This window comes from Sprattus sprattus (assembly GCF_963457725.1).
Source record: "Sprattus sprattus genome assembly, chromosome: 19".
Classification (NCBI taxonomy): domain Eukaryota; kingdom Metazoa; phylum Chordata; class Actinopteri; order Clupeiformes; family Clupeidae; genus Sprattus; species Sprattus sprattus.
In genome coordinates, this window is record NC_137917.1 from 3,622,507 (window position 1) to 3,647,582 (window position 25,076).

General features: G+C 42.6%; 5 protein-coding genes across 6 annotated transcripts in view; 3 read left to right on the forward strand and 2 right to left on the reverse strand.

The window, feature by feature from the left end:
- The first annotated feature begins 69 nt into the window (after window positions 1-69).
- zdhhc3a (zDHHC palmitoyltransferase 3a) lies at window positions 70-7,750 on the forward strand. 2 transcript variants are annotated; one of them, XM_080857596.1, is made up of 7 exons: window positions 70-249; window positions 919-1,242; window positions 1,523-1,647; window positions 2,047-2,143; window positions 2,286-2,367; window positions 3,315-3,445; window positions 7,157-7,750. In XM_080857596.1, exons 2-7 carry the CDS (start codon window positions 940-942, stop codon window positions 7,367-7,369), a joined length of 951 nt encoding a protein of 316 aa, XP_080713722.1. In that variant the 5' UTR covers window positions 70-249; window positions 919-939; the 3' UTR covers window positions 7,370-7,750. The 2 variants fall into 2 exon arrangements, with proteins under 2 accessions (XP_080713722.1, XP_080713723.1); XM_080857597.1 differs by lacking the exon at window positions 7,157-7,750 and adding an exon at window positions 4,775-6,144.
- Window positions 7,751-8,195: 445 nt separating this feature from the next.
- Window positions 8,196-11,836, reverse strand: tmem42a (transmembrane protein 42a). The gene is made up of 3 exons (XM_080858659.1): window positions 11,432-11,836; window positions 10,825-10,971; window positions 8,196-8,531 (listed from the first exon to the last, which is right to left on the reverse strand). Exons 1-3 carry the CDS (start codon window positions 11,609-11,611, stop codon window positions 8,388-8,390), a joined length of 471 nt encoding a protein of 156 aa, XP_080714785.1. The 5' UTR covers window positions 11,612-11,836; the 3' UTR covers window positions 8,196-8,387.
- Window positions 11,837-12,073: 237 nt separating this feature from the next.
- On the forward strand, window positions 12,074-13,597 carry kiaa1143 (KIAA1143 ortholog). Its single transcript, XM_080858325.1, has 4 exons — window positions 12,074-12,256; window positions 12,380-12,512; window positions 12,743-12,972; window positions 13,063-13,597. The coding sequence occupies exons 1-3, from the start codon at window positions 12,140-12,142 to the stop codon at window positions 12,952-12,954; spliced, it is 462 nt and encodes a 153-aa protein (XP_080714451.1). The 5' UTR covers window positions 12,074-12,139; the 3' UTR covers window positions 12,955-12,972; window positions 13,063-13,597.
- A 63-nt stretch (window positions 13,598-13,660) lies between these two features.
- Window positions 13,661-22,258, reverse strand: gpd1l (glycerol-3-phosphate dehydrogenase 1 like). Its single transcript, XM_080857735.1, has 8 exons — window positions 22,068-22,258; window positions 20,588-20,765; window positions 19,874-20,014; window positions 18,119-18,257; window positions 17,883-17,995; window positions 17,240-17,476; window positions 16,135-16,241; window positions 13,661-15,722 (listed from the first exon to the last, which is right to left on the reverse strand). Exons 1-8 carry the CDS (start codon window positions 22,109-22,111, stop codon window positions 15,626-15,628), a joined length of 1,056 nt encoding a protein of 351 aa, XP_080713861.1. The 5' UTR covers window positions 22,112-22,258; the 3' UTR covers window positions 13,661-15,625.
- Window positions 22,259-22,971: 713 nt separating this feature from the next.
- The window catches only part of osbpl10b (oxysterol binding protein-like 10b), a gene marked incomplete at its 5' end in the record, with an annotated part of 45,679 nt that continues 43,574 nt past the window's right edge, over window positions 22,972-25,076 (forward strand). Inside the window, one exon of the mRNA XM_080857350.1 lies at window positions 22,972-23,198. Coding sequence (XP_080713476.1) covers window positions 22,972-23,198 — 227 coding nt within the window. The remainder of the gene's footprint in view (window positions 23,199-25,076) is intronic.

Sequence of the window (25,076 nt, forward strand, 5' to 3'; positions counted from 1 at the left end):
ATCGCCGTTCGCTCCATTTAATAGAGGGGTGTGACTTGTTTTTCGCAAAGGATAGGAGGGTGTGAGACGTGTGTCGAAAACACAAGGATGCCGTTCTTTCAGCCAAAATATAGAACGGCTACGTTCCAGCTAGCTTCCAAGTAAGTGGACCGCTGTCATCCAGAAGGAAAGGGCTGGTTTTCTACGGCATATTTGGGTTTCATTCACCCTGGAAGCTATACTGTGTGATATTCAACGTGTCGACATCAAGTAAGTGTCTAAGCAACGTAAGAACGTTAACGTTAGCTAAATGTCCCACAACACTAACAGCAAAATCATTCTCGGTGCTTTAGTTTAGATCTATCTGTGTTTTTCTTCCAAATGCGCCAATCACAAATGGCCATCTACCTGGCACAGCAATTAGCTCGATTGCTTTGGTTATTCTAGCAGGTATATGTCGAATAGCTGGGGAAAGGGATCAGATGTGTGCATTCCTAGCTGATTGGGAGTGCAATATTTGGTTTCCTCTGTCTCTGTGCGGATTGTCTTCCCTCGTTTTAGCGATTAGCCTGAGTAGCATGGACGATGGTCCAGCGCTGTCCTCCCTTGACATTGCTGTGTCAGTGCGGAGTAACAGCGGTCAGCACAGACTGCTGCTGCACTGCTGTTCTAGCCATCCGTGTGTGTCCCTGATGCAGGTTTATGGTGGTCATTGAGATTTATAACAAGATTTATTTCAAATGTATGTGTAACCTTCTGTGTCAAAATTTCACAGTGTAAACACGAGTGTTATTCATGCTGCATTTCAGCACCACTGCAGTAGGAAAGACTGGCGTAGTTGTGTCCAGCTGAGCAGTTGTTTATACTCATCTGCTTCACTGTCTTGCAAAATTTTGGTTCATGGTCATCCTACCTACCCTCTCCCACTCCCCCGATCAGCGAAATGAGTCCTGGTGAACAATGAAGAGTCCGGTGCACAGGTGCAGGGACGTGGAGCGGCAGGCGAGCAACCTGCAGCTGGATCCGTGCGTCCCACCGCCGCGCCTGAGCGACACTAGTGCCATGTGGTTCGTCCGCGACGCGTGCGGCATCGTGTGCGGTGTCATCACTTGGTTCTTGGTGTTCTACGCGGAGTTCGTGGTGCTGTTCGTCATGCTGCTCCCTTCCAAAAATCTGACCTACAGTCTAGTCAACGGGGTGGTCTTCAACGGACTAGCTTTTTTTGCCCTGGCATCACACTTCAGGGCAATGTGCACAGACCCAGTAAGTTTGCAATTCAGAACAACGCAATTCGAGTTGTCATATGCACCAGTAACATGTAAACACCAACATAAAAAAGTGGCAACACATTTTGTCTGTCATTGCATTGACACAGTATAATATAAATGAATATATCTTGTCCTATGCCCAATTAGAGACCCACAGGCAGTGGTCACAGTTTTGTATATCAAAGCCTGTGCAATGAAAAGTGCAATCTTACATTCTGTGACATTTGACCAGGCCTAGTCAGATGTGGCTCAGCATATCTTTGAACGCTTTCCAGGGAGCCGTTCCAAAAGGAAATGCCACCAAGGAGTTCATCGAGAGCCTCCAGCTAAAGCCCGGTCAGGTGGTTTACAAGTGTCCCAAGTGCTGCAGTATCAAGCCTGACCGAGCGCACCACTGCAGGTACAGATTGCCCGGAGCAAACGGTCATGGAGTTCTCTCTCTGATGTCGTTACACTGTCCCCCCGAATTTAGAGCAGAGGAAGGTCAAAGCAGTGGAAAGAAGATGGACAAAGTCATTAGAATAATGGGGGCGACAGAATAAATTACTTCACTTCACAGACTCAGCAGATAGAGGTTGATCAGCCAGGGTTTAAATTCAGTTTTCACCTATTTAGCTTTCTTGTCTGATTGGTCCAGTCAGCTTTAGCATTGACCACTCATGTAGACACTCAGCTTCTAATTCATTGCATGGCTGCAGATTTGCATTTTTTTTTTTTTTGCATTGAATGAAGTATGATGCGACCAAGCCATCTCTTTGTCTTTTCTCCTCTCTCTCTATAACCTATTGCAAATTCCCAGTGTCTGCAAAAGATGCATTCGGAAAATGGACCATCATTGTCCGTGGGTCAACAACTGTGTTGGAGAGACCAACCAGAAGTACTTTGTGCTTTTCACAGTACGTGCCAGACAGTGCTCACATCACTGACATTCACAGCTTAAACATGCAGTAGGACAACTAGAAGATACATATTATTACAATGTAGTGCTTAAGCTTATGTTCTCCTTCATTAATAATGATCAATTTCCCTGTGTTCCAGATGTACATTGCACTAATCTCTCTACATTGCTTGTTGATGGTAGTCTTCCACTTCCTGTATTGTTTTGAAGATGACTGGACAAGTAAGTGCTCAGAGTTTCCTATCTTGTCATGCCACCAAGCTCCGAGCTATAGAAATGCTTGAGTGAGACCCTTACATGACCGCAGTCTGGAACATTTTTCTCTCCCTGGAGACTTTTATGAGGATGTGTTAAAGCCCAGACTTCAGAAGGATAGACTGACTTGGGAGCCCTATGAAGAAACGAAGGGGAGGAGGGGCGTGCAGTAGCCTAAAGTCCTGTGTGATCTAAGGTCACATTTTATGACCTAACAAAATCATATCACAGTACATCTGACACATGCACTTAATGCATCCTCATATTATCAAGGTAACTGAAATATATTACATTGGAACAGTGGATCTGTGGCTGTGAAGTTCGTAGTTCACATGAGAGCATGGGTTCAAGCGAGGTGGAAACTAATTCAGCGTGACCCAAGCACATGCTGAAATAGCTGAAGCCATGCTTCTCTCTCATAGCTTGTTGTTTACTTTAGTGATTAGCGAGAGCAAACGTCAAACAGAATGATTTGGCTTCACATGGTGCACCAAACCCCTCTCCAAGCAGCTCCTCTGTCTGATTCCACACTCCGACCTCAAAATGTAGCTTCTCATATAATTTGATCATTACATGGAGCTGGGGGAAGGATAGAGAGAGAGAGAGAGTTATGGAATGTAGCTAGCTTGCTGCCTGTCCATGTAGGTCCGTGCTCTGACTTGAGATAAGAGGAGTCACATCTTTCAACAGTTAAATTTCTTTCTCCTGGCTATTCTCATGCTTTGCATCGGCCCCAAGCTTGTCTGAAGTCAGAAATCACGTCAGTGAACTCTATCAAATGTGACCTTTGTGTACAGTGGTGTTTCCCACAGGTAAGAGTGTAAGAATGTGTCTGTGTGTGTGTGTTTGTGCTTCCTCCCACTATCCTCCTACCCCTCCACCCTGCTCTCCACCACCTCCTGCCGCAACCCTAGAGTGCAGCTCCTTCTCCCCACCAGCGACCGTCATTCTCCTCATCCTCCTGTGCTTTGAGGGCCTCCTCTTCCTCATCTTCACCTCTGTGATGTTTGGCACCCAGGTCCATTCCATCTGCACAGATGAGACGGTAAGTGGCCCGAGGAACCTCACACTTCGCTCCTCCTTCTCCTCCCCCTCCCCCCCTGAAGTCTGAAGAGTCCTGGCTGCAGCCCCACAGTTCCCAGGCTCATCATCCTAACAAGTCCCTGTCTGTGCAGAATGATCTTTGAGTGGTCTTGGAGTAGTCATAATAACATTACTCTCAAGTCATCTCTTTTCAAATGAACTAGAATTATTTCTGATGCATCATCACATGTGTGTCTATGAACGTCTTAATACTTGGGAAAATCTGGGTTTTTTAAGTTGGAGATAAGTTTATTAACTTACCCTACCCAGTTAGGGGGCCTGTTGAGTTTGGTTTAAAAGGCTACAGCCAGATATCAGACACTACACAGACACTGTTTATTGATCTGTGCTTGTATCGTTAGTTGCTCTGATAGAAACGATGGTTGATACATGAGCTCTCAGGCCTTCTATATTGTAGTGCAATTCAAATGTAGTTTTAGGGTATAACCACAAGAGGGTGCCCACAGTGTTGGCAAAGAAAGGAGACGTCTTGCATATTAATAAAATACCGTATGGTGCACACCCTGAAGGATAACACTGTGTCATGGAAATATATGGCAAAAAAAAATAGACACTTTTTTTGCTGTGATGCCACAATTTACAGCAATCCTGCATTCTAATCAGAATTTCAGTCAAATCAGGAAATTATATCACAAGACATGTCTGCCAAGCACATTGGTCTTACGAGACCTGATGAAGCAGTTAAGATCCTAGATCGTGTTCACCTTCTCTGCTGACACTGTGTTTGTAGCTGTCTCTGTGTGGGACCTCTGTGTTTAAAAAAAAAAAAGTCTAAATGGATGTCATATGACCGCGGCATGACCGGCGTACGCCGTGGCCTGAAAGAAACCATCATGCTGTTGGATGTCTTGTAATAACTTCAATCTTAAATAGGCATTAGCTTTGCAGTGCACATCCTGCAGAGCCATACCTGTACACACATATTTGCTTAGCTTCTACTAACTCTAACTCTTAATGCTACTCTCACGGTATTCTCTCTGTCTTTGCCCTAAGCCACACACCCCCTTCCACCTAGAGTAGGACAGTGTCCCTACGTCCCAGGTTTGCTTAGATTAAGTTAGCTCTGCAGATTTGCTGTGCTTTCTGACCTATTAGGACTACATTAGCTGACAAATGTGGGGAAGTTTTACTCAAGGCAATAAGCATTCTGTTGATAAACCCTTCACTGTTTTGTTCAATGTAGCACATCAACACACAACACGTGGTAATATTTGATAATGCCAAGTTTGTCTGGGCCACACTGAAGTTGCGGTTGTCTCTCGTTTTTTAGGGCATAGAGCAATTGAAAAAGGAAGAGAGAAGATGGGCTAAAAAAACTAAGTGGATGAACCTGAAGGCGGTTTTCGGACACCCCTTCTCGATAGCATGGTTTAGCCCGTTTGCCAAGCCTGGCCATGGGAAAGCCGACCCATACCAGTATGTGGTCTGAGCTTTGGAAATGCAAACCCAGAAGGCCTGTCCATGCCCTGGCACTACATATAAAAGACTGAGGTGTGCTGGCACCCCCCTCCTCTACCCCATTAACCCCCCCACCCCCCCCCCCCACCCCCCCAACCCAACCCTTTCCCGATGCCTGTTGGCTCCACCTAACGTGATTGTATCGCCAAGCTCACTCAACTCTAGTGGCCGTGTTCTTGGCAGCGACAGTGCTACCCATAGAAAACATCCCATTTCTATGGTGCTTCCTAAGAGGTTGTGGAAATATGAAAAAAAAAACATGGACTTGCCAGTTTTGCCTTTTGTAATCTTTATTTTGTATTAGTTTAATATATATTTTTAAACTGTGTTTTTTCTTGATCTGGAAACTTTGCTCTGTTTGGGAACTTCCTGTCACCATCTGTACTGTCACTTTCCCTCCGTTCACATTCCACTCTCCATTGGTCCTGCCATTGAGAGCAATCCTCCTCCTCCTCCTCCTCCTCCTCCTCCTCCACTATCTCCTTTCTCCTTGTGTCTGTTTGACGAGTCTAGTAACACTAATGCAAAATGCCTTTGTCCCCTTCATAAAATAAGCCTTTTTTGGAGTGGGGTTGAGGTCACATTTTGCATGGATAATCTCTATTTTTGGTTAATAATGGAGAGCATTCCTCATCCGAGTTGGATGATGAATCATTGGGAAGAGGATTGCATCTTTCTAGTTTACACGCTGTGAGAGCATAGTCATGTCATCAGTAGAGCTAGACCAGTTTGATTATGGAAATTGGCAAGAATATCAGTACAAATTAGGCATCACAATACAGCAATGCTTCAAATTTCCGATATATGCAATCTAAAATACACTCTTTTTTGCATTTTGGAAAACTGTGAAGTTTAGGTATGATAATGACAGAAGCACCTGGAATCATGTGAACTGAGGGAAGTCCTTAGCCACCTTTTGGAATTTTAAATATGTGTTTATTAATACGTTAAAAGGGACAATCTGTTGAACTCCATCTCTTGATTTAAAAAAAAGCATGTTTATGTTCACTTTACACTGGTTGTTTTTCTGTTAGTCCTGTGGTGGATGTTACTGAAACTACCTTGATTTGACTTCAAGTAGCTCTGGCTACACAATCAACTGTGAGATGGTTTCCAGTACTGCTTTTATATTGGCATTTTTATTTTCTGTATATACATATCAAACAATAAATGATGAACCTGATTGGTTTACTTGTCAGTATGTTTATGTGAGGACGCTCTTAGTTGTGCAATCTTGCTGTATGATATTCTAAAGAAGTACTACTGTGGTTGGAAGTTTTTGTTGTATGTTCCTTACAATTACTGAGAAGTTAGTATATCGCACGTTGTGGCAATGCTGTCACACAATTTCACGTTAAGACTATAACCATACAAGCGAGTGAAAAATGATCTATCCCAGCCATTCACTGTCTTTTTTTCCCTAACTAGTATGTCACTGCACCCTGTTTCCCTCCCTTCCCCTTTTAACCCTTTCTGGCTATCTCTTTTGATCTGTTCACTGGAAATGTTTCTTTTCAGGACTTTCTTCAAAATGCTCTCTATTTGTTCTCCATCAAGGACCCATATTGAACTGAATTGGCTAAGTGTTGTGATTTTCACCATGTAACCCTGTAAAAGCCCCTTTGAGTAGGCCAGCTGCGGCTTTCTGATTGGTGGGAAGGGAAGTGCAGGTAAGCCTTGCTCACCTGAGACAGAAGACCTAGCCCAAACACCTCGGCCCTGGTAGCCAGAAGCATGTCATTGTGTCTCTTAAACCGTGTGTCCAGTAATTGAACCAGTGTTGGCCGACGACAAACAACGACAGAAAAGAAAGAATACTCTTAAAATAGAAAAAGCATGCTGCATGTATTGTGTGCTTTTTAAACCATCTTTATCATAAAACATATGGATGCATAGTCTCCCAGTTCATGCATTTCACTGGTAACTGCCTGAGTCCATTACATTACACCCCAAATCACTTATTCATCCCCCACCCTCCTGTGAAGGAGGGACCATTTTCAACTTTGACTATCCGGCTCTCCACAGTAAAGCAAGGGAGTGGTTTGGGCCGTTTCCATTAGGAATTGCATCCGTTGCAACAAATATGTATAAACGAATATGCCACCATTTCACGTGACGAGTAGACTATTAATTTGCAGTGAGTGTGTTGTGGGGTCTTTTATGATATGGCTGACAGCTCCTCGCTTTGCCTTAGGGTATCGAGCGTCTGAAGGGCGAGAGCGCCACCTGGGAGAAGCTGTCGTGCTGGGAGGCCATGAAGGCTGCATTCGGGGGTCCGTTCTCCCTCTCCTGGTTCAGTCCCTTCTCGGAGCTCACCTGCAGGAGGACGCCGTTGGAGCAGGTGCCACCCGCGCCGCCAGGTGATATCATCGAGGAGGACGTGATCGAGATTCCCTACGAGCGCTGAGACCAGGTTAATGACGTCACACACCCACAGTGCCTTTCCGGTCCAAAGGGGGGCCACATCTGGACCAGTTCAGTATACACAGTACCAAATGCACAAGCACAGCTGTTTAAGTGAAACAGCATGTTTATTGAAGGACTTTGTAATGTAGTGTAATGTCAATTTTATATTGAGTGAATGAAGAGTCTAATGATGAAGTGTGACTTGCTTTGTTTTATAGGATAGTTTTCAATTGGCTGAAGTGCCTTACTTAAAACTACACATTATAAAATCCTTTCTTTTAAAATAACTCTGTTCAATGATATGGATCTCTTTTTGATGCAAATAGTATTCACTAAGACGTTTAAGCAAAGATGTTTTGAATAGGCATAATCTGGCAATAATCTGTTATCTGTATAATCCTCATTTGCTTGAAATATGTATTATTGTGTTTTATTCTGAAATAATATTATTTTCAAATACATTTTCATTAAAAGGGAATAATGAAATTTGTTCCAGCTCGTTGTCATAGCACATCCCAACCTCAAACCATCTACTGGCAGTGTAACACCGCTTAACTGGCACACCTATTTATAGACATGAAGCATTCACTGGAAGACGTCATTTTAGGTTGGCTCCATGTAGGTCAGGAGTATGCCCGGAAACCAAACATATCTTCTCCCTGGTGACTACCGTCCCAAATTTCAAGCTATAGTCGTCCCACCCCACCATCAGAGTGTGAGACTTCAGTGCAGATATGGTCAAAAGTTGTATTTGGAGATCACATTTGTGGAACAATATTTGCATTAAATATTAACCATTTCTGTGAAACAGAATGAAACAGGTTTATTTTATTTGCAGAGTATAGCCTTAATACAAATATAAATGAAACAAGAAAATTACAGTTTTAACCCCTCGAAATAAGTTTAAGGTAAATAAAAACATTTATCCTGTTCAAGACTAATATTTGTTGTGCATGATATCCATCTGAACACACTGGTTTACAGGAACAGGTTAATCGTGTTTATCATCACATACAGTCTCATTCATTCTTTTTGGCCACAGTTGGCTGGGATTCCTGGTTTGTGGACCCATGCACGATGAGTAGCCCTGACAGAGTGAGAGAGATGCCGACCCACCAGAGTGCAGCGTGGGTCTCCCCAAATATCAGCCTCCCAAGGAATGCCTGTGTGGAATTGGAGAACATGTGACACCCTGTAGCGTAGCTGATGCTCTAATTTCTTTGATAGTTGCTACTCTTTTTGGAGACTGTGGTATAAGAGACTAAATAAATCATCATCAGTGTGATCCCAAAGGTCAACAGTAACTAGAAAATGCATTTCCTGAAGGAAATACCAGTATATGAAATGCGAAAGTTAAGAAAGGAAGACTAAAAGAAAGAAGAGTGAAAGAAGGAAAGAAGAGTGGAAAAAGGAAAGAAGAGTGGCAGAAGGAAAGAAGAAATGAAAGAAGAGTGAAGAAAGGAAAGAAGAGTGGAAGACGGAAAGAAAAAAAGAAGAAGAGTGAAAGAAGAAGAGAAAGAAGAGTGGAAGAAGGAAAGAAGAAAATAAAGAAGGAAAGAAGAGTGAAAGAAGAAAGGAAAGAAGGGTGAAATAAGGAAAGAAGAAAGGAAAAAAAGAGTGGAAGAAACAACAAAGAAAGGAAAGAAGAGTGAAGAAAGGAAAGAAGAGTGGAAGAAGGAAAAAAGAAAGGAAAGAAGAGTGGAAGGAGGAAAGAAGAGTTGAAGAAAGAAAGAAGAAAGTAAGAAGAGTGAACAAGAGTGGCTCTAGATAAAGCCAGTAAAGAGAGAGTGAAGAGGGAAAATATTGAAAGAAGGAGAGAAAAAAAGAGTGAAGCAGAGAGAAAGTAGAGTGAAAGGGATAGAGATTAAAAAAAAGTAGAGTATGGAAGAGGTTTGGAAGGTGTCTCTTAATATTCCTAGTTATACAGTTGAATGGAGAGGGACAGAGAGAAGAGGAGCCTTGGAACCTTGGCGCAGGTGTCAGTGAAGCACAGGTGCAAGCCAGTTTAATGACCCTATTATGATGTCATAATGGCCCAATGTAAGTCAATGGGAAAATGTTTATTCGTTTTTCTTTAATATCTTAAAAAGTATAAAGTTTGAATAGTGAAAAATACATAGCATAAGTATCCTTTACAAGACCTACGCGCTAAAGTTTGAACAAAGTCTCTAAGTTAAGCGGTTCAAGCTGAATTAAGCGCAGAAGTCAGTAAACGGGATAATAATCAGGGGCGGCCCTAGCACATTAGGCGCTCTAGGCGAGCTTCACTCCTGGCGCCCCCCCCCCCATTGCAACTTTCAAACGCTATTTTGCCTTGTAAGACTGCAATTATTTCACATAAACACAACGATCGCAGCAAATTACCGTCACACACCTGTATAAACTCAGTCCCAACACAGAACAACGACATGCAATAAGAACAGTAAGGAACAGGTACATCGTGAGTGCATTATCACACATAGAAAAGTATATGCGCCCGCCGCACGGCATTATGGGGCGACTATGCCGGCATGTTACAGTCAGTATTATCATTATTTGTTAAATTTAGCTTTGTGGCGAAATGTATTTCCTCGCTTCAATGTCGTTAAAAGAATACGTTACTTTGCGCATAGGCCTATGTGATATTGTTGGAAGAAGTTTGATTTGTAATTAGTTGCAACAGACGAGGACCTGTCGAGCGGCTGTTCCCATAAATCCATGTACATGTTCTCATTCACAATAATGTTTGATAACCCCCTGAAGAAGTTGTATTAATGTTTTCCCACGTGTTGTTTATCTGCTCATTATACACTGTTTCTCCAAAATCAGTTTGATCTCTGAAATACTGTGTTCATCATTAGTGTTTTCATGATAACATATTGTAGCAACCCTTAATGTGTATTGTACATCATAAGTGGACTTGCCTGCACCTTGCGGATTCGTAATATTTTTACTTTCACCTGTCTTTACGGCGATATAAAGATATATCGATGAGTCCTGTGATCCGTACCGTCTAGTCATGCACGCCGTTGGGATTAAGCCTCTTCAGAGGATACACACACATTCGCACCAAATGTCTCGCTATGCTAGCATGTTCTAACAATACCAATGAAGAATAGCCCTCCGTTTTCGAGTTTTGGCTTGTTTTACCCTAAAGTTAGATTTATTTTTTTATGTCAAAATATTGGTTGGAGATATAGAAGGAGCGCCAATTTATGCGTCCGGGAAAAAAAAAAAAAATTGTGTTTTTTTTTTTCTTTTTCGGGCGCATTATTTGGCGCTCCCCCTCTAGATGGCGCTCTAGGCGGCCGCCTAACCCGCCTGTAGGAAAGGCCGCCCCTGATAATAATAATACGAAGAAGAAGCCTAGGAATAACAATACAGAGCATTACATGCACTGTAATTACTAGCATTGACTTCACTTAGTCAGTTGTGATTGCAGATACTAGAAGTCTGGAGTTCAGGGAGGGTACTCACAGAGGATATGAAGTTGGAGGCAGTGGTGGTCACAGTGGCCTGAGCAGAGGACGAGGAGAGCCTGAGAGCTTTGGCGAAGAAGGTCCACATCACAGCATTACAGGTGAACAGAAGACCTCCGCACAACAGCCTCAAGGGGATGTGCAGCTGGCAGAAGACAGGTTTCATAAGTCAACAACCAGTCACACAAACACACAGACTTTGCATGCACTGTACCCTTTGTTGATGACTTGTGTAATTTCAGCTCCACTCATTTATATACATTATCTTCTTCCAAACCCCTAATGCATGCTCTCACTGAGATCTCATTTTTCAGTTTTGATTTTCTTTAGCCTTCTGTCACGGGACAAATGACAACGTTACGTTACGCCATAAGCTACGCTAACATCAAAAGTTAATTAGCTAAAAAAAAAAAAAAGGTCATGCATTTAGACTATGCAAATCTAAAGAAATATAGCTGCATAGATTTGCTATAGAAACATCTTCTAACAACGTGTCAGTATTTGGTAATGCTATTTCAAATCGACGTGAACCCAGTTAAAACAAGGATGTATGGATACCGTGTTAAGCCATCACTGATCACTCCACTTATTAAGTCATACTTTACCCAGTCGCATGGAGCAGTTTCGTTATCTTGCTGGAATATCCTCTCTTCCCCAGCCCATGTTTTTAGCCCAGTTTCACACACACCTTTGAGGTAGTCAGCGCCAAGTGACAGTTTGGCTGAAGAGGAGGCAACAGCTCCAAGGAAACCTGCGAGTAGCGCATACACAACTCCGGGAAACATTTCAATCGAAGAAATATACCGTTCAGTCAAAAGACAGCATCATTTCACTTTCCTAACTGAGCAGTCCTTCTCTAGCCACAAGATCGAGCATGGGAATGTGCCGTTTAGGAATTATCCAAACAGAAGTGCATTGAGGAAGCATTTCATTTCCTGTCAGAAACACCACTCACGAACCAACAAAATACCTCTGGTGGTAGCCTATGTTCAAGAGCATTTTCTCAATCGCCTTCCGCAGACATATAATACGGTATGTGAAGTCCCTCACCAAACTTATGACTATACGACTAAATGTTTATCAACACTTACAAGATATTGCTTACATATCTTTAATTCCTAGACGCCAACAAATCCCTGTGAATTCCATAGAGTCATGTCAATGGCATGCCATAGACAAATTCCCATTGGTCATTCAAATACGTGTGTTGATGACATAGCTGTGACGCCAATAGAAGTCGACATACTGGTAGCAAACAACGAAAACAATCCTCTCTGGTTTAGGTGTATTTATCTGCCTCACTTCTGAGCAAAATGAGCAAACATGGCAAAAAGGGTAATGTTTCATGGGTCAAGCCGGCAGAGCCATCTTTTCTAAAAAAATTCAAAAGTGATGTTGGGTTTAAGGAGGGACCGACGATTGACACGAAGGTAACAATATGCTAATTTAGCCAGCTAACGTAGCTGCATGCTTGTTATATTTACATCGTTAATAGACAAGTGGGGTCAGTGGAAGTTGTGTTAAAATATATAATCTTGCTTTCCCCCTTGTAGAGACAAGACATGCCTGAGCTCGATGATGATAGCGGTGGTAGTGATCGCGAGGATGAATTGCCGCAAATAGTTGTTCTCAAGAAAGGCGACCTGAGTGCTGATGAAGTTCATCATATGAAAAAAGATACAAAGGGTAAGAGCTCTCATCAGGACGGTCAGATGTCCCCCTTAGCGAAATACAACGTATTGGTTTAAATGAGCCGAGAGGCAGAATACAAATGTTTCTTATTTAGTTAGACATTACATTATAGTTTGGGCGATGGTAACATATGCATCTGGTCACGTCACGTATGGTGGATGGTAGATGACTGTGCTGAAACAGATTAATCATAAATGCACTGTGTTGTCTCATGACATATTTAGACGAGGAGCCACCTTCAGACGGCAAGATCGTGTTCAAGAAACCAGCAAAGCGCTCGTCCTCAGATAAGTTCCAGGGTATTTCCGCCAGCTCCAGCAAGAAGAAGAAGAAGCACGACGAGGAAGAAGCCAAGAGCGAATCAAAATCAGAGACGAAAGTGAAAAACAAAAGTTTGCTGTCATTTGTTGGTGATGACGAGGATGAAGATGACTGAATTGCTCGCTAGCACCAGGTTTGTCGTCTTGGATATTCTTAGATTGTGGTATCTAACTGTGTAGGTTAAAACCAGTAAAGTAATACTTCTACTTCTCTTCTCCCACAGGCTCCTTGTGATGACAACATTCAGTTGACTAAGCATTCATAGTAATTGTGTTCTTTTTGTATGCCTCATTCTGTGATTCATTTTCTAAACATTTTAAATAATGTAAATGAGTGGTTTCTATTTGGAGTGACACACTCTGCTCATCTGGATGAGTTGTGCTAGGCAGAATTTCCTTGAGCAATGTAAAAACGGGGAAAGCAGCAGATATACACTTGTGAAATAATAATTACCAAGTTATGGTAGATGCTTGCAGAACTGAACGTGTCAAGGGATAAGATTGATGCATTGCCAGCAACAAAGGAAAGTCATCCGCACCTCTCATTGGATGTATGTACATATAGCTTCTACAAAGGAGCTCTTCTTTAAATGTCTTATCATTTATCAATGTATTTGTCATCCCAAGATTTGGGATAGTATGTTTCACCAATTGTTACTGTATGGAGGGAAAGGTTTTAGGGAAAAAATAAAACCTTCCTGTATTCTTGTAAACATTCTACCTGGGTACCAGAAATAAAAACCCACCACACAGTAGTCTACACTGAACAGCGATTTCTTTACTGTTTTTTATTCTTTTTTTAATCATTTCCCACTAGACAGACACTTCACTTTTCATCCTCATGGACAGATTACAGAAAACCAAAAGCAAAGCCTCATGGGCTTATGATGGAACGGAACAAGACCAGGATGACTTAGCCTTAGAGGATACATTCATAAAGCAAAAAAAAAATGAACAAAAAGGCAACGTAATGTGACCTAAAACTTATCAAGAGCTGCATTGTGACCAGAAGGGTTAAAGAGAGTAGAAAAGGCTTTAGCTAAGCCTGAACTAACTATGCAATCTAAGGTGGAGTTAGCAGAAGAAAGGCTAACACACAGCTGCAAATGAAATGTTGCGGCGTAAGGAACTGGACATTACATTATCTGGTTGGGAAACAGTGGTTCAAAACATTTTGTGTATTAGTTCCATTCTGCTAGTATGCGGTTTCATTTAGATCGTGGAGACACAAAACTAGAATGCCTGAACTGAAAGCTGAAGGCAAACACACGCAACCACTCAATTAGTATGGTCTGACAAGGGATTTTTACTCAACCGACCTAATGAGCTGCATCTTTTCAAGTAACACTGACGATGTGCACATTTGAATTGTGCCTCAAACAAACAGATGAGCAAACATGTTGTTTTGCTGGTTAAGGTTAAAAGTGTCATACAGTTTATGTAATCAAAAAAGGCTTTACATTGACATCTACAACGGAATTTGAAAAGAGGATGTTTGTCAAAACTCCTGTGCAATCTACAAAGCTGTTCATTAGATATCTTTCACATACACAGTTCACCACAGTGGAATTGTTTTAAATGTAGGAACCTTTTCTGACCACCGAAACAACATGGTACACCTTAAATGCAGCATCACACGATCACATTTTGCAAATCACCACCTCACAGGCACAAACAAACACACACACACACAAACACACACACACACACATCCAGGGTCAATCTCATCTCCGAGCTGTGGACAGATCCCTTTGGGTATGGTCCTGACCTGGCTTCAAGGCATTTATTTGCTCTTTATCGGCCCAATAGCCTAAAAAGCAGCTATTTCAACTGACCATATTTTAAAAACCTAACCCTATGAAGTGCATTAATAAATTGCTTATTTTAAGCAGAAATTGCACAAAATGTAACTGCACCACATACTATACTATACTATACAAAGAACAATAAGTGTGTGTATTTCAATGCACCCAAGCCCTTCATCCCAATGTATACTGTATAAGCACACACAATAGTAAGTACATCTAGTAATTAAATCTTGTTACTAAAAGGTTACTTGTGTAAATGGCAGTGTAGTGTGTTAAAATATCTTGTAGGTTTTAAGAAGAGATGTCTTTAAATGATTATAAAATAAGAATTTAACCCCAAACATAATTAAGTCTAGACCATTCTCATGCAATCATGAGTTGTAATTATTTGCTGGCTAAGTACACTAGTAAATACAAAATGCATTAACTATTGATTATGTGTCACTGGCTTTCTTGAGGTCTTTGGAAGTTCAACTTTTCCCAAATTCCTGCCCATCATAAGTAGCACCTACTGCTATCCACAAGAGGGCAGAGGAGTACAGAAAGAACGTAGTGTTCTTGTCACAAAAAAGAATCAAATAACGAATCAGGTCTGAATGAGGCTAGCACTTTGGACAAAGCCAGACTAATAATGGGCTTACAAGAGGTTAACTGTAACTAGGCTATATCCCAGACTTTGATATGGCCAACAATGCACGTATCCAAAAAATGTGTTACCATGTGGTGCACCAATTAACTGCTTAACTTCTAATTTTCAATGCCAAATATCAGTCAATGCAACTTTACAGTGTGCAAACTATGGAAACCCACCGGGAAGTCCGGAATGAGGAGCCATGCGTTTGTGTCCATTGAGTTCTAGGAGTCACGACAAACTGAGGACGATCTTCAGGAGTAGCCACAAGTATAATAGAAAGGAGGTATGAATGGCAGAAGTGGTGAGAGGTCGTCATCCGTGGATGGAGAGAGCTTCAGGAGGCACTCACATGTGCTCCGGATGGCTCTGCAGGCAGGTGATCATCTCCTGAACCGGCTTCCCCTCGAAGCAGATCTTATAGACGGCAGTGAAGAGTGGGAACCTGGAATACAAAGAGAGGCAGATCAGCAATAAGTACTCAGTACTTCAAGTATGTTTCTTCATTTGTTGGCTGAATACTCACAATACTCCTTCTATGGAACAAATTTCAAGTCTGGGATATGCCCAGATGTTTGTGCAATCGGTCACAAAATTAGGCCTTTTTCTGCACTAATAGTCTCATCCCTTGGGTTTAAATTCTGATAACGTTTGTGTTCTCTCCAAAACCTCTGACTGCAATATACACAACATTCACAACTGTTCAAATTCAAAGCCATCCAGGAATAAGGAAGGTAATGGTAGTTCAATTTAAAGAGAGTTGTAGCTGCACTGTTTTAAGAAAGCCAGGACATGCTTGACCAACAATTGATGGAGCATGTTTTGTTTAGTTTTTTACCCAGAAACCATCTACTCACTTTTGCACCAGTTCTTTCTGTTTGAGTATGTGGTAGACCTCCGCAGAGGTGAGTGGTCCTTGCAACTTCTGCCCGTTCAACAGCTCCTTCTCAAGCTCCTCAATGCTCTGAGATGGTGGACATATGGGACAAAAAAAGAAGGAGTTATCTCATAGTAACACTATACATAGGTGTGTGGTGTGATTCAACTACACTTGTATCCTACTAGCCTGGTGACACCAGCCTACGTATTTCCGCCTGAATTGATTTCAAGCTCATACTCAGTCTGGCCCAACCCCGTTGACAATCGTCTCCAGGACTCAAAATCCAACCGCACCAATCAGCGAACAGTTCAGAGCTGTGACGCAAAACTCACCTTGGAGGAAGAGACACGAAAAGCTATCGGGAAAGTTGTCTCAACTCTCGAGAACATCAGAAAATTAAAAGGAGAACAAGAGTATTGTCTTGTAAGTTTTATGATTGGAAAGGACGTCGTAGCTCTTCTCCCAACTGGCTTTGGGAAGAGTTTAATCTACCGAATGCTTACCAAACGTTGCTGATTGGTTAAGGGAACTCCAATGATTTTAAACCTCAAGCTAAGCACCCGCCCATCTCGGAAACGAAAATGAACGGGGTTAGGCCAGACTGACTGACGGAAAAAAATGGAGTCACAGGCTGGTAATGGCCAGGCTAGTATCCTACTCCCACTGTAACAAGATATTTCTCTGATATTCAGATAAAGTGAAAGTGAAGTGAAAGTGACTCTATGGCAGAGGTGGTGTAGACACACACACTCTGAAATCCACCTCTGCATTTGACCCATCCAGGGAAGTGACACACACACAGTGAAGTGAGGTTACACACTAACCCGGAGCAGTGAGCTGCCTTTTGAGGCGCCCAGGGAACAGTGATCGGGGTTAGGTGCCTTGCTCAAGGGCACTTCAGCCGTGGATGTGGGCATGGGAGAGCATCCCCCGCCCACATTTTTCCTACTGGTCGAGGATCGAACCGGCCACCCTCCGGTTTCCAGCCTAAAACCCTAACCAGTAGGCCACGGCTGCCTCATGTCTTCATGTCTACAGGCACACACAAATTCCAAAAGACCAGCGCCCAGAAAACTCCTTACCTTCCCAGTCCTGGCGAAGGCTTCGGCAACCTTGCGGTTGCGCCCCCCGTAGCAGGTGGTGATGAGGTCAGCCACACCGCAGCTCTCTAGAAAGGTGGTGGAGGAGACGGTGTCGTCTTTGCTGAAGAGCTTGGCAAAGGCGATCATCTCCATCAGGCCCAGGCGGATCACAGCCGCCTTGGTGTTGTCACCGCACTGCAGTCCATCACAGAAGCCCGCCCCCACTGCTACTATGTTCTGAGGGAGGGGAGTAGACATGTACAATCAGAAGCCTGGTTGTTGGGGGAGTCTCACACGGCCCAATTTAACATTACATAAGTTGGGGTGATGTAATATGTCAGAGTGATGTAGGAGGAGCCTTTCCATATGAACATCCATGACTTTATTAAATAAGCACTGGAGTCAGCTCTTGGTAATTTAATGTATTATATCCTCCTAGGAACCAAGATAAAAAAAAACTGTCATCCAATTTCTCTTTTTTTGTGATTTCCTTAAAAAAAAATGTCAACTATAGAGGACACAGTCCTACGGGTTGGTTCTCAGGAGGTTACGAGGTAATTATATGAACCTGACAAAGCGTTACAATGCGTATAGGATGCATTCAGTGAAGGTTTGAGGAAGGGGTGACAATGTTACTAGTTACCTTCAGGGCCCCACACAGCTCAACCGTATCTGCATCTTCCACCACTGTGATGCGGAAATTAGGGGTCTGGAGAAGCTCTTTGAACAGCTGCCCGTTCTCCATGATCTTGGACCCTACATGGCAATAAGGACAGAGTAAAATTTTGTTACGGACCCCCAGTGCTATTAATCAGTCCTGACACGTCGATAAATAAAATTAAGTAGACTGCTGCTGGTTTATATGGACAAAGTGCTCACCTATAGTTGTTTCACAGAACTTCTCAGCTGCCACCTCATTGGCTATGTTTGCCCCCATCAGCACACTCATATCAATACCCATCTTCTCCCTGATGATGTCAGATATCAGCTTGAGACCTTCAGGTCCTTCATCTACACCCTATAGTAGAGGAAGTAGGAATTGATTGAGAGAATGAGAGAGACTGAAAAACAGGGCTAGAGAAACCTTTGAATTTGGAAAAAAAATATCTTCTATCACGCTATAAACCCTCAACCGCACGGAGTGCCTTGAAGCCTTAAGCCGTTTAATGGCCCATAAAATAAACAAAGGAAGAAAAAAAAAAACACATAAGGGGAAATAAAAGTGTCTCAAGAAAATGAGAGAAAACCAATGACACCCTTCAGTCTACCAATGACTTTTCACAGAACCACCAGATGGGTCTCTCTCCTAAAAAGGTTCACCCACACATATGGCGGACAGTTTCTCCTGGCGGTAAACAGAACGGAACAGAGTGGGGCCGTATACCCACAGACATTCCATAGCCCCTGCTGTCAGCTGAATATGAGTCCCATGCACAGATGGGGAGGCACATGAGGACGAGAACAGCAAACATGGCGCTGAAAATATTTTCACATGGCACTGCACTGGACCGAAGTGGGAGGCCTGCTGAGCTATGCTGCAGATCAGGGGGAGCAGCTGTGTAAGTCAGCACCAGGACACAGGGCAGCTGAGCGTGCTGCACTAGATATGGAAACTTCAGGGCTGGAGAAACTCCATAATACCAGACCTAAACATTCGGGGTAGATAAACTAATTACACATGGAAACATTGGGGCAAGATAAGCTCATACTGTAGACCTTTTGGAGAAATCGAGGTTACAGACAGAAAGTGCACACTTTTGTTAGCCAAGATAATTGTAATGAGAGAAAAAAACAGGCTGTCTTCCGTTGTTGAAAATGTCCTTTGTAGGAGCTTGTACAATATATTCAGAAGGTATGTTTTTTAGGCTTTTCACAATGTTGATTTCATTCAATTCCATTCATATCTTGCACTTGAGACTCAAGAATTAAAATCAGTACTAATGTGTGCCATAAAACAGTAAGAACAAAAGATAAGTCTGAACAAGGAACAACCTGTGCTATAGGAACCAAGATATAAGTGTATATAAATTTGTTCCATTAAAGTGGCTCATTTGTGTTGGATGAAAAGGACCCTGTGTCCATGATCCACAGTGAAACCTTAAAAGGAGCTGCATCCCTTTGATGTGACCACAAACCAACCCCCTCCAAAATGACCCCATCTAGAGAGGTCATCTCATCCCTGCACCAACTAGACCTCCTCTGTCATCTTTCTGTGTAATTTATGAAAACAAACAAAAAGCGTTTTCTCTTGCCGTCATGAGTGTGGCCGTGTCTGGCTAGTCTGATTACAGCATCGCTCTCTCCCAAAACAACCAAATCAGAGCATGCCTCTGCCAATGGTTACATAATGGGATTAAAAGGACTGCTTTTTTTTCGCCACGCATGAAACCTTTCATCGAACTCTCTCCACACCCCCAGCTGAGATCACTGACCGATTCAGCCTGCGTGACTTCAGGCAGTTCCTGTGTGGCAAACATTTCCTTCCCAAATGCTGAAAGTCTGCTTTCGCAAGGGCAGGATAACGGCCTTGCAGTGCTCAATCATATCAAGGTAGTCTTCAAATAGGATGCTAAAGCTAGGCATCCATTGCTATGTATTGAAGCAACGGCCTGTTGGCTTTTCCTTGAGTCCTACCTTAATGAGTGTGATTCCTCTGGCCTTCTCAGACACACAGCCCATCATCTCGTCGCAAAGCCTACGGATGAACTGGTGGGGGACCACGAACACCAGCAGATCGGCCCCCTCGGCAGCATCTCTCAGCTGGGGAACAGCCACCTAGCCCAAACCAAGGAACCAACAGTAGTGCACTTTATTCATGACCTTGAAAGTAGGGTATGCAACTGGTAAAAGGGTGCAATGCTGGATGTAGGTCAACTATCCAGAAAAAGTTTTTTTTAGACTTCCGTGTCTTCTGTGGGTTGCTACTAAACAGATTAGTGGAGTTGGGTAATATGTGAATGTAGCAAAGATGAGACTCTCTTGAAGTTAGAGTTTGCATGTTAGCAGTAAGAAAAAATATCACTGTTTTGGATAAGGGTAAAGTGAGCTTAGAGCCACTAGTGAAATGGAGGCGAACGGGGAGGGATGCTTCGGTATGCCAGAGCGTGCAATGTGGCAGACAGGAATGGCACGTCCTAGAATGCTAGAAGTGGGTAGAGTGACAGCTGTACCGCAGTTTGTTTAGGAAACATCGTTTCATTTTCTGCCATTACAAACACACTGTTGCTCTTCCAAATACACTAAGTACACAATCACAACAATTCTAGGTAGCCGAATAGATACAATGATCTGGGCGTTATAATTACGACATTGTGGTTTGTTTAGATGACCCATCAAACTGAATCTTACCACATTTTCTGGTAGTTTGTATCCAGGGAGGTATTTGACATTTTCATGTTCGGTATTGATGATATCTGTCAGCTTCCTGCCATTGATGTTTTCCTCAAACACCCACATATTGACAGTACTGGCAAAACGTGGGAGCAAGCTTGCATTGCTGCCAATGATCCTTGCAATGGCAGAGCCCCTGTGCAAAAATAAATAAGCAATTAGCCTACCATTAGTGGGGGAGTTCAACTCAAATTGCCATACCAAATGTTCATTTTATGATAAATACATCGAGTTTGGCAGAAAACCTTCTAATCAGATTTAGAAACGGAGGTACTTCAGATAGGGCGCCCAGGGCTGAGATGGGATATAATCCTATATTATATGGTTATATGCAACCTGCATTGTGTACACAAACACAGTTCCACACCAGACTCAAACTCACAACCTCGGACATGGGAGGCGTGCGTGATTTGTGCCAAAAACGCATCAGTTATGTATATGGGTTTATGGGTGCTAACTGTGCTGTTGTCTGTTAGCTAGTCAGCGTGCCAGTTTTACACAGAACCTTCTTAATGTTGCTTTTAGGAACTTCTATTATGGCATGAGTAAAACATCTAAAACATTTGCACTTTATCAGAGAAGAGTGCACGCCATTACCAGTTGTAACAATTAATGAAAGGGTCAAATGTAGCCCACATTAAACACCAGGTTAAGAAGTTGATGTTCAATTGTGGAATTATCATTGCTATAGCAACCAATAGAGAAACCTACTATGGTCTAAGTCAACACATAGATAAATTACACCACGAGCAAAACACTTTCCAATTAATTTTGCATTCACGTTTTCTTTTACTTTAGTTTTTACCTCTTCAAGTGTCTCCATTGACTTAATTTGGAATTCCAGACCCATTAACACAGACAATAAAATTAGGGTTGACACCCTTTTACATCAGTGTAGGCCAAGACCGTTTGTTTCTTTTGATTTAGGATGTGTTTTATATATACTTATGTTATTATGTATTTTATATCACCACATAATACGATAAATTCTCATCTTGCAGCCATTTTGAAAAAATTGTCCCCTGGGGTCCTTTTTGAACCACCTCTAGTTCAACATCTTAATAGAACCCCTTTGTTAGTTTTTCTGCCAAATGTGATGCTTTCATCACACAATGCACAATAGTTATGCCAAACTGATGACCGTTTCTTCTGTTAGGATGCCTTGTGCCCCATTTGTCCCCATTTGTCCCCTCACACTCAATATCAATGCAATGAAGGTGGCAAAATTAAACACAGTGCTGATTGCACAGATGAGGCTTCAATAGCAACTCAGTCTGATCATCCCCATAAGTCGCTTTATTGGGCACTAATGGCACAATGCGAAACTTAACAACATAACAGAAAGCATGAATGCACAAAGTCACTAAACAGATAGTTGCCAAGCTAAAACACTACAACGCAATACACTTCTACTTCATGAATTGCTGCAATAACTTACCAGTTTCCTGAGCCAACGATGCATACTTTCAAAGGTACAGCCATGACAAATACAAGCCGCAATTAGATTTGTTCAACTCTTGCTTCAACTGATGCAAACTAGCACTATCGCAGTATAAGTGTACAACAGGCTGTCTATTGAGTCTTGCAAGAAATAATGTAAGACACTCAACCATGTGGACAAGCTGAAGGATAATACCGAGAGGAGCTTTCACAAGACCATGGATGATAGCGTCATCTGGTTTTGTCGCACTAGAGGATGCTGGGTAGTGTGGTTTTGGGATGAAAATACTTTTAGGATGTAGCGCAATCGGCATTTCTAATAAACCATAATTTATAATTTGGTCACATAGGCACATAAACACGCATATCTTACTTTATGTAATATATGTATACGAGAAAGTAAAAAGGAGTACAACTGAGAATTCCGTTTCATGCCCCAAAAATCCCAATGCAAATCTAATAAAGAATATGTGATATGTTTGAATAATTTATATTCTTTCAGAATAGTGCCTGCATGCCTACATACTGTCCTCAACGAGTAACATAGCCTAAATCACTGAATGGGAACCCTTATCAACGTTTGGCCATAATCAGTGGTCACTTCAGGTAGGCTATATGTTTTCAGGAGAACGAACTGAAGCATGAAGAACACGCTGCGTGTGGTGCTGTGTGCAGTGTGCAGTTGGTGAAGAGGCGGAGGGAGTGACCACAGGGTGATTCCCAGCAGAACCCCCCACCCCTTTAAAACGAAAGGCACTATGCTGCATCAAGGAATCCTGTGCGCTTAGATGAGTCTCTGGAAAATACTGATACAGCTTTACGGACTTTAACTTGATCGAATTAAATATATCGCTCCACATCTAATAACTCTGTTGTTCTTGTTTTAAAATATTTTACAAACCATGGCGTTCAGTAGGTCGCATCCATCATCTCCAGCAAATAAAGCGAACTCACCTTTTGAACGTGGGGATACTGCAAGGAAGCTGGAGCGAAGCGGCTCGCAGGATCCAGGATCAGCTGTAGTGAGGGCTGCTGCACCGGGGAACAGCTGCTACTCGTCCCAGCGTCCGCGGCACTTGGAGGGGGTCTTGAATAAATACACGAATTTGCTACAAGGCTGGCAGAACAGGTAGCTTAAAAGCATGTCTCACAAGAAACATTCCAGTGCTTTCTATCCTGTAAGTCCATTGTTTTGTTGTTGAATTTATGACAAGTTTTGAGGTGACAGCAAGTAGCATTTTTTTACGCGTTGTTGGGAGCGTTTTTTAACAAGGTTTCAGAATGAATCTTTTTGTTATTGTCTGATTTTCCAGTCTAACTATGTCGTGTGGGGTAGTTCACAAGAATCTTATTGTGATAACAGTCAGAGAAGCCTAAACTTATGCCACGTTTACTCAACAGCTGTCTTCATTTCAGAGCAAAGGGCACTCGAGCAACATGTTGAAACAAAAGCACTCCCATTTCAGTGACTCTTCTAGGTATTGTCTAAATAGTCTGAATGTGTGGAAGCTTGACCTGATTACAACAGTCCACAAAGCACTCCTCGAGAAATTGCAAGGAGCAGTGTGAGGATGTTGCCAATACTGTGGATGCTAGCTGAATTTCATTAACAGTGACATGTCAGATGTATTTAGTAGCAGCAGAGCTATGGCATTGAGTTTCCATCAGAACGCTCTCCAAGTTTGTCCATTCTCTTGTAATTCAGGTCAATCCTCATAAACAGTATAGCCGATAATTCTGTATTAGAAAGTAACCTCTGCAGAAGAGAAACACATCTTTGAAGAAGGCATTCCACCCTTCAAACCGGTACTGACCATCATAAATCCCAGGGAAACGTCCTTAATCATACAGTGTGATTCTCAGAGAAATATATACCCTGGCTTTAATCAGTCTAATCTGTCCAGATGTCCCAGATGTTAACAGGGAGTAGCAATGTAACGTTCAAATAATTCCTTTTGAAAACCGAGTTTTGAAAACATCAATCAATAGTTTTAATCCTAGATACCATTCCCTTCCCATGTCTCTTCTCTACAAAGACATGAGAGACAAGCTAGTATGTGGGGGCTCGACAGCGGGAGTGGAGGAGGTGAAACAACAAGCCATATTGCCGGCACATATCATTAGTATCTGTGTGAATCAATTGAAGCAGGGGCACGGAGGTGTTGCTTGGCCAAAAGCAGGTGGAGGTGTGGGCGGAGGCCTGTGATGTCTGAATGAAGCTCACTGAATGCAGGGGTGCAAATCTCATTTGAGGTCTTTTTAATCGGAGGGAGTGTGTGTGAGTCATCGGTGACTGGAAATCCCACTCCTCCTGCTCCCTTGTTTCTCTCCTCCTCGGCTCGACTCGGCTCGGTGCTGGCTTGCCTTGCCTTACCCTGGAGGTTTATGGGGAAAGCGTGCAATCGTGTTACAGCTCCCCATTATTGCACACTTACCAGTACTTCACTGGCTCAAGAAACACCATTAAGGTAGCAAGCTCTCATCTTAGACGACTAATAGTCACATGTAGGTTGTGTGTGTGTGTGTGTGTGTGTGTGTGTGTGTGTATGCAGGGGTGCATGTGTGTGTGTGTGTGCGGGTGTGTGTGTGTGTGTGTGTGTGTGTGTGTGTGTGTGTGTGTGTGTGTGTGTGTGTGTGCGCACCTATGTGCATCTGCGTCTCTGACATCAATGAAAAGACATTTGCAAGTCAAATCGGTTTGTATGAGCCAACAAAGTCTTTCTTAGTAAATTTAGGGCTTTTCCAAGGAATATGTTGACATACAGGAAATGGAATGTGCATCTCACCCCAATGGATTTAGTTTTTCCTTTGGTCGGGGGTGGGGGGGTGGGAGTTAGACTGTGCAGATTTTTGTTGTGGCTGAGGCAAACAAAGCTGGGTTGAATAAAATTCACATGGACCCTTGTCAGCTGCGGCCTCACTTGGGTTGATGATTCATTCTTGAAATACACCCTGCATGCTCTTTGTCACATCCACTTGACTGAGTAGCTCAGACACGTGTAAAGGA

Bases quoted from the DNA above. Each gene is read 5' to 3' on its own strand.
- tmem42a (XM_080858659.1), bottom strand. From the start codon at position 11,611: ATGTTTCCCGGAGTTGTGTATGCGCTACTCGCAGGTTTCCTTGGAGCT. The intron at 10,972-11,431 runs GTAAAGTATGAC...GTCTTCTGCCAG, and splicing joins AAACTGCTCCATGCGACTGG to CTGCACATCCCCTTGAGGCT. The intron at 8,532-10,824 runs GTGAGTACCCTC...AATTCCACACAG, and splicing joins CCTCCAACTTCATATCCTCT to GCATTCCTTGGGAGGCTGAT.
- zdhhc3a (XM_080857596.1), top strand. From the start codon at position 940: ATGAAGAGTCCGGTGCACAGGTGCAGGGACGTGGAGCGGCAGGCGAGC. The intron at 2,144-2,285 runs GTACGTGCCAGA...CCTGTGTTCCAG, and splicing joins AGTACTTTGTGCTTTTCACA to ATGTACATTGCACTAATCTC. The intron at 3,446-7,156 runs GTAAGTGGCCCG...GCTTTGCCTTAG, and splicing joins CCATCTGCACAGATGAGACG to GGTATCGAGCGTCTGAAGGG.
- gpd1l (XM_080857735.1), bottom strand. From the start codon at position 22,111: ATGGCTGTACCTTTGAAAGTATGCATCGTTGGCTCAGGAAACTG. The intron at 20,766-22,067 runs GTAAGTTATTGC...ATTTTTGCACAG, and splicing joins ATCGTTGGCTCAGGAAACTG to GGGCTCTGCCATTGCAAGGA. The intron at 17,477-17,882 runs GTAACTAGTAAC...CCCCTCCCTCAG, and splicing joins AGCTGTGTGGGGCCCTGAAG to AACATAGTAGCAGTGGGGGC.
- kiaa1143 (XM_080858325.1), top strand. From the start codon at position 12,140: ATGAGCAAACATGGCAAAAAGGGTAATGTTTCATGGGTCAAGCCGGCA. The intron at 12,257-12,379 runs GTAACAATATGC...TCCCCCTTGTAG, and splicing joins GACCGACGATTGACACGAAG to AGACAAGACATGCCTGAGCT. The intron at 12,513-12,742 runs GTAAGAGCTCTC...TGACATATTTAG, and splicing joins TATGAAAAAAGATACAAAGG to ACGAGGAGCCACCTTCAGAC.